The sequence below is a fragment of the Magnolia sinica genome, chromosome 14, assembly GCF_029962835.1.
Source record: "Magnolia sinica isolate HGM2019 chromosome 14, MsV1, whole genome shotgun sequence".
In the NCBI taxonomy this organism is placed as follows: Eukaryota; Viridiplantae; Streptophyta; class Magnoliopsida; order Magnoliales; family Magnoliaceae; genus Magnolia; species Magnolia sinica.
Window position 1 is genome coordinate 49,063,566 of NC_080586.1, and position 13,515 is coordinate 49,077,080.

A 13,515-nucleotide genomic window follows, 5' to 3' on the forward strand; every position below is an offset into this window, starting at 1 on the left:
CCACCTGATGTGTATTTGAAGCCCATGTGATGAGGCCCATCGTGATGTATTTGAGGCCCATGGGTTGTGACCTATTATGACGTATTGAGGCCCGTGGGTTATGGCCCAGTGTGACGCATTCGAGGCCCAGGTGGTGTGGCCCATTGTGATGTATTCGAGGCCCATGGGATGTGGCCCATTGAGATTTATTTCTGACCTATATGATGAGGCCCGACTTGATGTATATTAGACCCTTGTGTGAGGCCATGGGCCCACGATATGTTTGGCTCTATGTGGGCCACTCCTTGGGAGCAATGATGGTTAAATGCCCACATTGATGGGTGATGATGGTTAAATGTCCACATTGTGACCTTCCCTTAAGCCCTTTATTAAACTATTTATCGATTCCAATTATCGAGGCCGATTCCGATTGTCGAGGCCGATTCCAATTATCGAGGTGGATTCTGATTGTTGAGGCCGATTCCGATTGTCGATGATGATTCCGATTATAGAGGCTGATTCTAATTGTTGAAGCTGATTTCGATTGTCGATGCCGATTTCGATTGTCGATGCCGATTCTGATTATCGAGGCCGATTGTCGAAGCCGATTCCAATTGTTGAGGCTGATTGTATAGGCCGATTATTGATGCCGATTATCGGTGCCAGTTGTTGATACCAATTATGAGTATGTGACAGCATAGCATCATGATACATGCCCATATACAACATCTGCATGTTTGTTATGAGATGTAGTTGACCATTGCATATGTCATTGGGCAGGTTGGTATGAGACTCCCTGATAGGCGTTATTTATATTTAAATATAATGACTAACATATTATATTTTGTGTTAATAATCATTTATTAATTAATAAAGTTTAATTGGTAATATTATATATATATATATATATATATATATATATCTCTTTCATAATTATCATTAAGAATATTCCAAGTGTACTGTAGTTAATTTATGTAATATTCTTATACATTCATTTTAGTAATGTTAGTGAATAATGTCTTAGATTATATAATAAAATATATTTTTATATTTGCTTAGTATAACACATTAATAGTCACAGATAGGTATTTATTTACAATCATTACTATTTATAACATTTTTTTTTTGTAATAGTATATAATTAAAAATGCAAAAATTAGTCAATGTACATCAATTATATAATAATGAGTTGGTATACAATTTATTTTATATATGGTTTAAATAATATAAAATAATAATATACATAAATTGAATAATTTAAGCAACATGTTTATCATTACAAATAATTACAAAATTATTTTGTAGTATATAATATATATATATATATATATTATCATATCATATTTAAAATGAAATATTTGGTCTTCCTGGTAACACCTAAGCACGGAAAAGTACGGGGTGTTACACTCCATAGCCAGGAGACCCCCCAATGTCTAGACTGAGTGAATACATGAGTGCCCAAGTGCCGAATACCAGTAGGCCGTGTCTCTCAATGTGTCGTGGTAGGTTGGGAGGGGGTATGACCTTACCCGCCTGAGGGTAGTGGGCATAGTTAGGCTGAGTTTGACCAGCTCGTAATTGGGTCCACTATCGACGTGCTGGGTAGATATTAGCTGACTACTGGCCAGGCGGATAGTGAGGTCTCTTCCACTTGCATGGTTGTGCGTCCAGTGGGCGGCGATTACATGTAAAGTGTACTAAACCCCGGTGATGATCCCAGAGATGTATAGTACTAATATATGGACTTATTGAGCAGGAATTGCATACTCCGCACTTTACTCATTCATTCATTCACTATCCATAAGGGCTGGTGGTTTGCAACTAATTGATATGTGTATCTTCGCAATGGCCAGGATTTTGGTTGGGGCGCGCGACTAACCTAAGATCAAGAGTCTACCACATTGAGTCTGACTATCCAAATTTAGGTATGAGACTGGTTTGGATAGAAGTCCTTTGTGATGGACCCTATAGCCTGCGATACTACATACTCTCATCCCGACTTTGCACTCCAGCTTGGTCATTTCATTCGCATCGCATATTGCATTGCATCCTTAGCACATAGCATTTGGTTTACTGTGTTTCCGTATTGCATAACCTGATTAAGGTTGACGATATTTGTAGACTCAATATCTGATATTTGGCTTATTATGTCTCCGCATTGCATAGCTGATCTACATTGCTTCCTCAGTATATGATATTAGCTTATTATGTTTTTGCATCGCATAGCCTGGATAAGGATGATAATATTTATAAACTTGTCAGTATTTCCGCTTACTCTGATATCGTATGATTCATGATCTTGCCGATATTGTATGATTTATGGACCTGTATTGAATACTTGGCACTTACTTGTGCACACACTTACACCACCCTCTAAGCTTTTTATAAGCTTATGCACGATAGATGCGTGCAGGTGATATTAGGTTGCAACAGCGTTGAGCTTGGAGCATACAACTATCTTCTAGAGCTTTGATTTTTGATATATGTATCTCCCTTTCAGCATTGTATTTAACTATTTATATTAGTGGATATGTGATGATGATGTTGCCATTGTGATTTGAGTAAACTTGTGGTTATGCTTCTTACGAGATAAATTTATGTTGGAAAAATTCTCTTTATATGATCTCAGGATCGAAATCTGGCGTATACGAGCTGCAGCCAAGAATAGGGTATTACGGAGGCTGTTGGCACCAAATTTGACTATCGAAAATTTTGTGAGCACGATTTCCGAGTTTGGGGCGTGATAATATACCTATAGGTTTGGTCTCAATGCACACTACATGAAAAAGGAGAAAATAAGACAAATTTTAAGACAATTGTGAACCGTCTCTAAAATCCCTTGGTTTAAAGATGGCTATGAATCGTCTCTAAAATTTCAGACGGCTCTTAACTGTCTATAATATGAACCAAAATCATATTATAAATGTTGAACGTCTACAAATCATTTAAGACGGTCAAAATCTGTCGGTAACTGTGGAGAAAAGACGGTTATCGACCGTCTGGAATAAAAGACGGTCTTTAGGTGTCTTATAGGCAGTTATTTGAGACTGTTAGAGACCGTCTGCATTAGAGACGGTCCTTAGCTGTCTTATAGTGGTCATTTGAGATGGTCAGAGACCGTCTGCATTAGAGATGGTCTTTGGTCGTCTTATAGTGGTCATCCGAGACGGTCAAAGACCGTCTGCATTAGAGATGGTCTTTAACTGTCTTATAGTGGTCATTTAAGACAGTCTAGACCGTCTGAATTAGAGATGGTCATTAGATGTCTTATAGGCCCAAAACTGCCTTACCCTTCCACTGCCCTGACTCCCTCACGCAAGGTAGAGCATGCCTTAACGCGAGGTTATTATAGGGGCCACCTTGATGTTTGTATTACGTATCGAGACCTTCCATTGGTTTCCCACTCTACATCCTTTTAATTTTATTAAAAATCAAGATTTAAGGAAATGAAGTTCAAAAAAAAAATTGAGAGTAAAAAAATCAAGATTTTGATAAATAATTGACATTTTGAAAAAGAAAATTGAGAAGTTTAAAAAATTTATGAATTTGAAAAAAAATAAAAAGTAGAGAAGCTTAGAAAAACAATTAACAAAGTTTGAGAAAATTTGAGATTTTGAAAAAAAAAAATTAAGAACTTGGAATAAAGTTGATAATTTTTAAAAATAATTAGATTTCCAAAAAATGATATTTTGAAAAGAAAATTGAAAATATTAAAAAGTTGTGAAAATTTTGACTACTTTGAAAAAAAAAATAATCTTTCGAAAAAGAAATTGAGATTTTGTATTTTGAAAAAAAAAAAAAATTTGAAAAGTTCGATAACAAAAGTGAGATTTTGATGATGTGTTGTATATCCATGCCGTTCATATGTTTCTCTGGTCCATTTTTGGGCGGGGTATTAAAAAAGTGTAGATTTAAATCTTAAGTGGACCACACCACGGGAGAGAGTGGTAATATAATGCCTTGCCATTAAAAATTATAAAGAGCCCGTCATAGGATTTTAATAGTGTTTAGTTGCAATCCAACTTGTTAATAATGTAAAGAAGATCCGGATGAAGGGGAACTACACAGATCAAATTAATCCAAAACTTTTATGGCCTTCAAAAGGTTTATAATAGTTATTTATCACTGTTTTGATTGGTATGACCCACCTGAGATTACCAAGTTTTTATGATTTGGAATCACCTCCTAAAATATGATGGAAAAATATATGGACGGTATCGATATACACAAAATATATTAAGGTAAGCTCTACATGGTTAGGATAACACCCATGAAGGAGTTACTTAAATAGTGAAATGGTACTATAAGGCCGATTTCATGGGAACTTCTCATGAGGTCAATCTGTGTGGGCCCCACCATCATGTGTGTAGAACATCAACACCATGCACTTGATATGTCCCTTTTAGGTAAAATGATACTGTGATACGTATGAATGGCATGGATAACTCACATAGATTATGGTGAGCCTCACATAGCACGGACTAAATGCCACCTCTCCCAAGTTGATTGGCTGGTGTACTGCACACTAGCAATACGGCTGGTGTTGACGTTACCAAGTTCTGTGGGTCCCGTCATGAGGTATGTGTTGTATCCCAACCGTCATTTCTTTGGGCAAACTTGTCCTAAATATTGAACAGAAAAATAAGATAGAACCAAAGATCAAGTGGACCACACTGCAAAAGGCTATGGGGGATTGAACGTCTACCATTGAAACCCTTTTGGGGTCACAAAAGTTTTGATCGATTGTGATATTTATTTTTCCTCTTCATCTAGGTCTATGTGACCTTATGATCAAATTGGATGGAAAATAAATACAATTGTGGGCTTACGATGTTTTAATGGTGAGAATCATTGTCCCCACTGCTATGTGGTCCATTAAGCTTTGGATATGAATCATTTTTGATATCATGCTTTAAAATGCTCTCACAAAATAGATGAATGGTGTGGATGTAATAAATACATCATTTTTGGGCATGTAACTTTCATGTCTTTTTAACCGTTCGTACAAATCGGAGCTCGAGGAGCTGCAATGCCCGTCTTCGCGCGACTCCTGCCCCGCTTCCCTCTCAGTACTTTCCATTAGGACGCGGATTGCATCCTACCCCCGCCCTCTGTGGGCCCACTGTGATGTAAGTGTTTTATCCAAGCTGTTCATCGTTTTTCTCGTATTATTTTAAAATATGAGTCAAAAAATGAGGCAGTTATGGTGCCTAAGTGACCACAAAGTGGGGATTGAACGTCCACTATTAAAAAATTCTTGGGAGATGGAGAAGTTTCCGATCAAGCTGATTTTTTATTTTTATTTTTATTTTTATTTTTATTTTTCCACGTCTAAATGAACTTATGAATATGTTGGATGGTAAAAAACCATCACGGTGGTCCTTAGAAAAGTTTCAACGGTGGTTGTCATCATCAGTGCAGCTTCCTTTGGTGTGGTCCACTGGAGCCCTGTACCTGCTTCAGTTTAACAACTATACCTTAAAGTGATCTGAGAAAAGCAATTAACGGCGTGGATAAAACACTTACATCATGATAGGCCCCACAGGTCGCCCGGGCAGGGGTAGGACGCAATCCGCGTCCTTTCCGTAAATTGCTCTCTCCTCTCTCACCCTCTCTCCCCTTCGAAACTCTTTCCGTCAAAACCCCTTTCTCAGTCCCTCGTTCTTCGTCTCCCTTTCTCATTCCCTCGCTCTCCGGGTTTGCACGTGACGATTCCGACAGAGAAGAGGAGGCAGTGGCACAGGTTCAAAGGGGTTCTAATGGCGGACGCGGAAAGGATTTCGGGGGCTGTTGGATTTGGGCAGTGGCCTGACCTGATGGGTTTGAGGGGACTACAATGAGGGTGGATCCTGCTTGATCGGATTGCAATGGGCGACATCAATGGTCGAAGGTTTGGATGAGGACAGGTTTTCATCGGTTGCGACCAAGGAGAGATGGGTTTGCATTTTTCAATGAGGGGACGGTGGTGGGTTTCATGAGCAGAGATGATAGGTCTGAGTTGATGCCGGATCTGTAACACTGGCAGATCAGAGATGGTGACGGATCTGAGCATATGTCGGGTCTGGGTCATGTCGGATTTGGTAAGTGAAGATGGAGACCCGAGCTCGAGCAGTGCCATTACTTCAGAAGGTGATGTCAGTGGCTATCAACATGCTGCTATATCTACATGGTATTTGGTCTATCAAGTTCGTCCAATGTTCCATAAGGCATTTGTCCACCATCGGTACATGTCTTTCGTTCTTCTCTTAGTCTTTTGCCTTTGTGATTCCCGGAGATCATGCTTTTGTTAGATTCTTGCAAGCAGTTTTCATTTATTTGATGCTTTCTTAAATGTAGATATCTTCCATTCAGGTGAGGATCTGCAGGTTTCTTTGCTAGAGTATATAAAAAGAGTTTCAGGGGACTTGCTCTTGAAGAGAAAGTTCATTTCATCTATTGCGACTATGAAGAAAGTATTTGATCAGATTGTTAGGGACCTGTAAGAAGTGCTCTTTGATCTTTGTTTATAAATTGTATAATTTTCATTGGTTTGGTGATAAAATGTTCTTGAAGTGCTTAGGCTGTTTTAGTACTTACATATTGGAATTAATCAAAATTTGTGGAAAAAGTAGCGATCTGGCCCACATTTGCCACAACTTGTATTTATGAATTTATGATGCTCTTTCGTTTCTATTAACTAATGTTGTTGTAGCCCAACTGAAAAAATAGAGAAATTATAGATCAGTTACCAACCGTACACAAAAATAGAACTGTTCTAACATCAGATTGAGTAGATGCTACAAAAGATGTTCCATACTTGCGATCTTTAAATGGAGACGTGGTCTTCTGAGCTTTAGAATGTCTATTTGTTTAAGAGAAACACTACCATGATGTGCTTCATAGACGTTCCATGCAGTGTCATCCCAACATATACAGGGAAATGTGTATGGTGGTGATCAGGACTGTTTAGCGGGCAGACCGGCACATGGATGCACCAAAGGCTGGAAATGTAGAGATTGGATGACTCGAACCTTCCAATAGTCATTATTTTTCCCACTGAAAATGTATTGTTGCTGTTGTTTTAGTTATAGCCAAAGATCATCATGTGGTTCGCATTCTTTTTTTAGTTAGCCAAAGATATCGTGGCTCTGGATGTACTCATTTGCTGGTTCAAGAAATTGCTAGTGGTTCACATTCTTTTTTTTTTTTTTTTTTTTAATTTTATTTTTGTTAGCTTGTTAGTACACACACCATTGTTAGTTCACCCCACTTGGGAATCGATACCTAGTGTTAAAATGATCTTTATCTTCACTCAATTTGCCACTTGAGCAATGGATTGGTGTCTAGTGGTTCACATTCAACGGACATGTGTGGCTTGCCTGATGAGTGGACCTGGATTTTTTCGGTCATGCGGAGCAGACCTTTGATGTTGATTGTCCATCATGTGGAGCCACCTCAATATAGGCCATCATTATGAGGAGCTCATTAGATCATTTATCCATTCATTGGATGATTTTCCAATATCATGAACTTGGAGGGATTCATGACCACGGAAAGCATATTCTTTTAAATAATTTTCTAACTTGATATGTTACAATGAGAATGAAGGAAATAAGTTATTTTTGGAAGTTGAAAAGCAATAAAAAACAACTTATATAAATAATTTTTTTTTTCTAAATAGCTAATTACTTAACTTTAATGATCAAACTAACTTATTTAAGAAAAATAACTTCGTATTTATTTCGTAGTATCCAAACAGGCCCAAGAGAACATAAGATCGATGCACAGGTGTGAAACATGCACATGTTGTGCTTGTGTGCATGCTCAAGAGAGAGATGGTTGCACACGTGTCACAAATGTGCATATAGATTGTAACCAAGTGGTGCCCCCAACCGACCCACACACAAATGTCAAACAAGTGCATGTTGAGCATGTAGCATTTCACACGTGCCAAGCATGCACAAGTACAGCACACATGCAACACGTTAGCAGGAAAATGGCTGTATCATAACTTCTGATACAGCTGCTTTATCAGATCATTTCTCATTTTGATACATTTTTGTGGCCCATTTCAACTTCCTGATTTTGGTTTTTATTTCGCCAAAAAATGTTGGAATTGTTGAGTTTGTTATACCCACATGTTTGCACTTACATTTGTCTTTAGATCTTCTTATATAGTTATGGTGAACATGTTTCCAATTGCATACCTGAATTTCTTGCTTCCTGTTTCCCCAATGTTCATTTTCACATATTTGCATAACTGCTATGACAAATACTGTAAAATTGGATGTTTCTTGCCACATCTGTTTCTCAGCCTGGAAACCATGACTTATTATATGCAGAAGTCATTATTCTAATTTAGTTTACTTTTTCTGTGCTATTCACATCAAATATAAAGAGATGCTTCATTTTCATTTACTTCACCAAATTTCATATTCAGACATAATGAATGCTCTCAATTGGACACTTACAGCTAACACTGTTTAACCATTGTCAACTGAACTTCATAATGAATCTCCTGCAGGGTGCTTCAAGTTGACTACTTGTGAATCAAATACTGCAAATCAAAATATCCATGCATATGGTATCATGCTTATTGTAAGTATTTATTTATGATTTTATATTGAGATGATGTCTTGAACAAGAAACAAAATTTCTGGCTTTGACCTGGTCATCCTTTGCTTTATATATATATATATATATATATATATATATATATATATATATATATATATATATATATATATATAAAGGGAAGTAACAGGAGAAAGTAGACATGATTACTTGAATGCTTCATTATCATTATATATATATATATATAATGATAATGAAGCATTCAAGTAATCATGTCTACTTTCTCCTGTTACTTCCCTTTTTTTTTTTTCTTTTTTTTTTTCTTTTTTTTCTTTTTTTTTGAATATATTGTTTGTAACAAAAATACTCTCCGAGTCTCTGGTGTTCTAGTTATGACCAGCTGACTTCTCTATAGTTAAATAATTCTGCCTTCTGAAATTGCCCTTGGTTTTGTTCATTGGCAAACTAAAAATGCAATATGGCTAAATCTTGGTAGTTAAAGAGTTGTTGCTACTTAGTATCCTTGTAGCAAGAAGGGATATGAAGGCTTATGTAGTGCCCAACATCCCTATTTTATGCTTATACCTATGAAGGCACTTAATTTAATGAATTTGATATTGAATTTGGTATGCTTATAAGCAGGGGCATTTTGCTTCTCTTGCAGGTAGATGGTCCTGAATGAATACATACTCCTGAGATTCTGACTATCAACGGTAAATTTTTGCTGATTTATTTCGGCCCTTTGATTTTCATTTAAGCTTCTTTTCATTTTAAACCCCCCTCCTTCAAATTCAGCCGTTTCTGCCTTGTCATTCATAACTTCTGATATTTCTAAGCTCTCTTTGTACAATTCTTGGGAAATAACAGAGCAATTTGAAATGAACAGCAACCGGCAGGTGGAGGTCCATTACATAGATACTGGATTTCCTTTCACCATCACTGAGAGTTTCCTGGAATTGTTTGAAGGCCTTAGATATATTCAAGCGGATTTTGCTCTTGCAGGAGCCTTGCAGGATCAGGTTCCTTTTGAAATATTACAAGATTCTTTCCTCTGATTATAAACTTTTGTTCTTTGCTCTTCGGAGATGTTAAACATGTGAAAGCATTTTTGTTTTAAATTGTCGAAAATTTATGTTAAAATGCGGAAACATGTGTGAGTTATCTATGTTTTGATGATAATGTTGAAAATTTTCTTTTCTTTGATGCATAGAAAATGGTTGGGAAATTTGACAACTTTAATCTATATTTCATTAGTTTTCTAAGTAACTGCATTTTATTTTCTCATAAAATTGTCATCCTAATCTTATTATTCTAAAGTTAGCCCATGTCTTAAAAGCTATTACTGGTACAAATTCTTTATACCTTATTATGGTTTGAATTCCTGTTTGGGCTCCAATAGGGCCCACCTATGATCAACAATGACAATGTGATAGGAGGAATGCTTGGTAGATTTTGAACATGTGCCAAAAGTATCCATGAATGGGTAATCACAACCAAACAATATTTGAGTAAAAATGGTTTTATGACTCATTTTGCAGGCCCTTAACTGAATGGATCACCTAATCAGGGTGACATTGGGGCCTTGTACAGTCCATGGTGGACTGTTCCTATTCTCTTCTTCAGGCATACTCCCTTTGGGATGAAAAGGATGGGGTGAGCATCTCCTTTCTTTCACCTCTTTTGAATCATCCCATGCCTTTCCTGTGATTATAGGTGGGCACAGTTGGGCCCACATAGGAATTCAAATGGTATCAAGGTTTGAAGAACCTGTGTTGGATCATAGCTTGCCATCTTAAGATCGCTTCTAATTTGTAGAATATTTGGGTACCTATGCAGGAAAATGCATATTGGTCGATGCATACGAGTCCATACGAGTATGGACTGTCTCGTTCAGGCGGTTCTCCATATTATAGTCATACAAGTATGGACTGCCATTTCTAAATAATAAGAAGACTTAACTATTTTAGTGTTCTCTTGTTTCTTTCGCATGATTGTCCTTTTTTTAATTGAAATTCATTGTTTACTTTTTGTCACAGACTAGAAGAAATGCTCTTGGACATGGAGACCATGGATATTCTAGGGCAGCAGGCCTTGTTAAAAACACCTGTAAAACCCAATGTCAGGGCGTTTGTCAATTCCAAAAATGAAGGTGTGTATGAGTTCTGGATTAGTTCAAATCTTTATTTCATGGTTCTCCTCAGGATGGTTCTATCCTAGGATTTCTTTACTTCCAGAAATTGGAGAATGGTCACCATGAGAATGAAGAGTCCAAAGGCAAAACTGTAGGTTCAAAGATTAAATTATTTTATATTATTGTCTAATTGTTTATTTGTGTCCAATTTTACCTTATGTTGGAGGCCTTAGGAAGGGCAATTTCTATAGGTGCCACAAAGTGCAACTCCTGCTACCAAGAATAATGCATTATCCGATAGCAAGTTGAGGGCATTCCAGGTTCAGAGACAGCATGTATGTGCTCACTAGTATCAGCATTCATCTAATCTGTGTAATTTATTAGTTTCAAAAAGGAAAAAAAAATAAAAATAAATCTGTGTAATTTATTATGAGCTTCATGCCTTCCCTTTTGAGAGGAGTCTAATTCAATTCGGCCAATGTGATGATCCTCTTTTGTCATAGGAGAGCTTAGATGCTCTTATGAAATGTGTGGTCCAAAATATTGGTTCAGTCTGATTGGGGTTTTTATTTGTTATTGATTTACTTTTGGTCATAGCCTGACGGAAATTTTTAGAGACAGGTACTAGGTAGGTTTCTAACTGTGGATTAAATGCACCAATCAACTATTTATATAATCAAATCAGTATAATTTTTGGTATATGCTTCACCTAAATTATGGCTAAAAATTTGAATGGTTTAATTTTAGTTCTATGGTACATGTGCAATGTCATATTGGTTGTGTATTAACTATTGTGCTATCAAAGTTCTCTGTATATTAAAAATAAAAATAAAATAAAAAAAAATAGCTGTGTTTAGCAGAGAGGATGTGGCCCAATTTCCCATGCTCAAATGGACCAACCGATATGCCACCGTTTGGGCTGGGTGGGTTTGAGAGTGACAGGTCTTGCTAATGGTTGGGTGGCAAGTAATATGTTTGCTGTTATCTTCCAAGAAAATAAAAAACTGCGATTCAGGTAACTATGGGCATATGGGTGATGCAAGGTTCTATAGCTAATATGTTTCCTTAATGGGGCAGCTGTTTGAAGGTCGGGGAAGACAGATTTGTTATCTTGTGTCTTTTTGCTATTCTTTCTAGCATCCTCATTCGTAAAGTGAGGAGCCATCCCCATTTCCAAGACAAAGTCAAAGTCTTCCCATCAATTGAGTGTTTGGTCAAATCATTAGATCCCTTGTAAGTTGGGCTATTGTAGGGAATTAGAGGCATTGAAAATAAGGAGCTTGAACTGTTGGAATATAGTGCCATAAAAGGGCTTGATTAGTTTTTGAGCTCTTCTAAGCTTCTTTATCATTCATGTATGGCATTGCAAACCTTTGCCAAACTGTACTAATCCGAACTTGTGTGCAATCTAATCAAGTACATTAATAGTTCAATTTGATCAAGTGCATTAACATCTAATACTACAATTAACATCTAATACTATCATATTTCTTTGCAGGATAACATTGCCGTATTTATGGACCCTTGTGCTGCAATTTTTGTTGTCATCATCATTGGACTCTTATGCATGAGAATCAACGAGGTATCTCTTTAACACATGCCTCTTTTTACAAAGCTTTAATTTTTGTTGTTGTTTAACTTGAATTGAAATACTCTTCTTTATTATTTCCTTGTCCACTTAAATGAAGCTCCTATTTAAGCTTAATAATTCTTCTTAATTCTGAATTGTAACCATGTTTTGTTGGTTGAATATTTTTTTTATTGGATGAAAGAAACACAAAAAGAAAATTGCTGCTGATTTTTATTTTATTATTATTATTATTTTTTTTAAATGAATGAAATTTTCTGACGGCTTTATGTTATATTTTTCTAAAATATTGAAATCCAAAACAGTCGATAACTGTCCTTTTAATGTCCATCTTTAATGACGGTCTATGACCGTCCATTTTTAAAGACGTTAAATGACCACCGGTGCTGGCCATAGACTGTTAGACGGTTTGTAATTAATGATGGTCCATGATCGTCCTCCTTTACAGACGGTCCATAACTGTCCTTTTAATGTCCATCTTTAATGACGGTCCATGACCGACCTTTAACTAATACGACGCAGCAAAATAGGACGGCCCATGCGATGGTTCAAAATCGTCATTTGTTGAGATTTGAAACGGTTTTCAACTGTCATTTTTTCACTGTTTTGGTGTAGTGACTCTAGTGAAGGCTTGAGATCATGTTCTTCATAAATAAGAGTTTTGAATGCTTATGAGTGATGAATTACAATGAAAAGAACATGAATCTTATGTGGATAGAGTTTAGAATGGGAGATTAGAGCTTGGGACAACCTAGGGACTCTGAAATGCCTAAATCTACACTTTTTGTAAGTTTCTACAAGCTACTTTTATAGATAAAAAGTTCTAACAGATAGAAAACGGCTAGTTTACAGTGCTACCGAAGCTACTTCGGTATCATCGAACTTGATTCGGTGGTACCGAATTACCAATCGGTAGTACCGAATTAAATCCTCAAGTTGCTGAATGAAAAGGACTCCTTTCGGTGCCACTGATTTTTGTTCGTCGGTGGCAGTCGGTGTCCCCAAAATATCCAATATGTGGTATTGAATTTCTTTTGTAATGTTGCTGGACTGTTTTGAGACCTTTCGGTAACACCGAAGATATCTTTGGTGATACCGAAGGTGCTATTCGGTGGCACTTTTTACCTACCGAATTTGGACAGTTTTTCCTGTTTTAATTCCTAGTCCATTTAATCATTCATCAACTTGGAACTTGCTAAAGCCAAGACTAAATGCTAGAAAATATATACTCGGAATTGGCTTTGAATAGATGACCTAAGTAGGG

General features: G+C 36.7%; 1 protein-coding gene across 25 annotated transcripts; it reads left to right on the forward strand.

Moving 5' to 3' along the window:
• The first annotated feature begins 5,597 nt into the window (after positions 1-5,597).
• On the forward strand, positions 5,598-11,275 carry LOC131225613 (uncharacterized). Of its 25 annotated transcripts, XR_009161424.1 has the most exons (8): positions 5,598-6,202; positions 6,331-6,457; positions 8,483-8,560; positions 9,175-9,245; positions 9,400-9,551; positions 10,369-10,453; positions 10,569-10,681; positions 10,890-11,275. XR_009161424.1 is itself a non-coding variant. In XM_058221171.1 (5 exons), exons 1-5 carry the CDS (start codon positions 6,070-6,072, stop codon positions 10,912-10,914), a joined length of 471 nt encoding a protein of 156 aa, XP_058077154.1. In that variant the 5' UTR covers positions 5,598-6,069; the 3' UTR covers positions 10,915-11,275. The 25 variants fall into 25 exon arrangements, 6 of the variants coding, with proteins under 6 accessions (XP_058077154.1, XP_058077156.1, XP_058077153.1 ...); XR_009161426.1 differs by lacking the exon at positions 10,369-10,453; XR_009161411.1 differs by lacking the exon at positions 10,890-11,275 and having other exon boundaries at positions 10,569-10,874.
• The last annotated feature ends 2,240 nt before the right edge of the window (positions 11,276-13,515 follow it).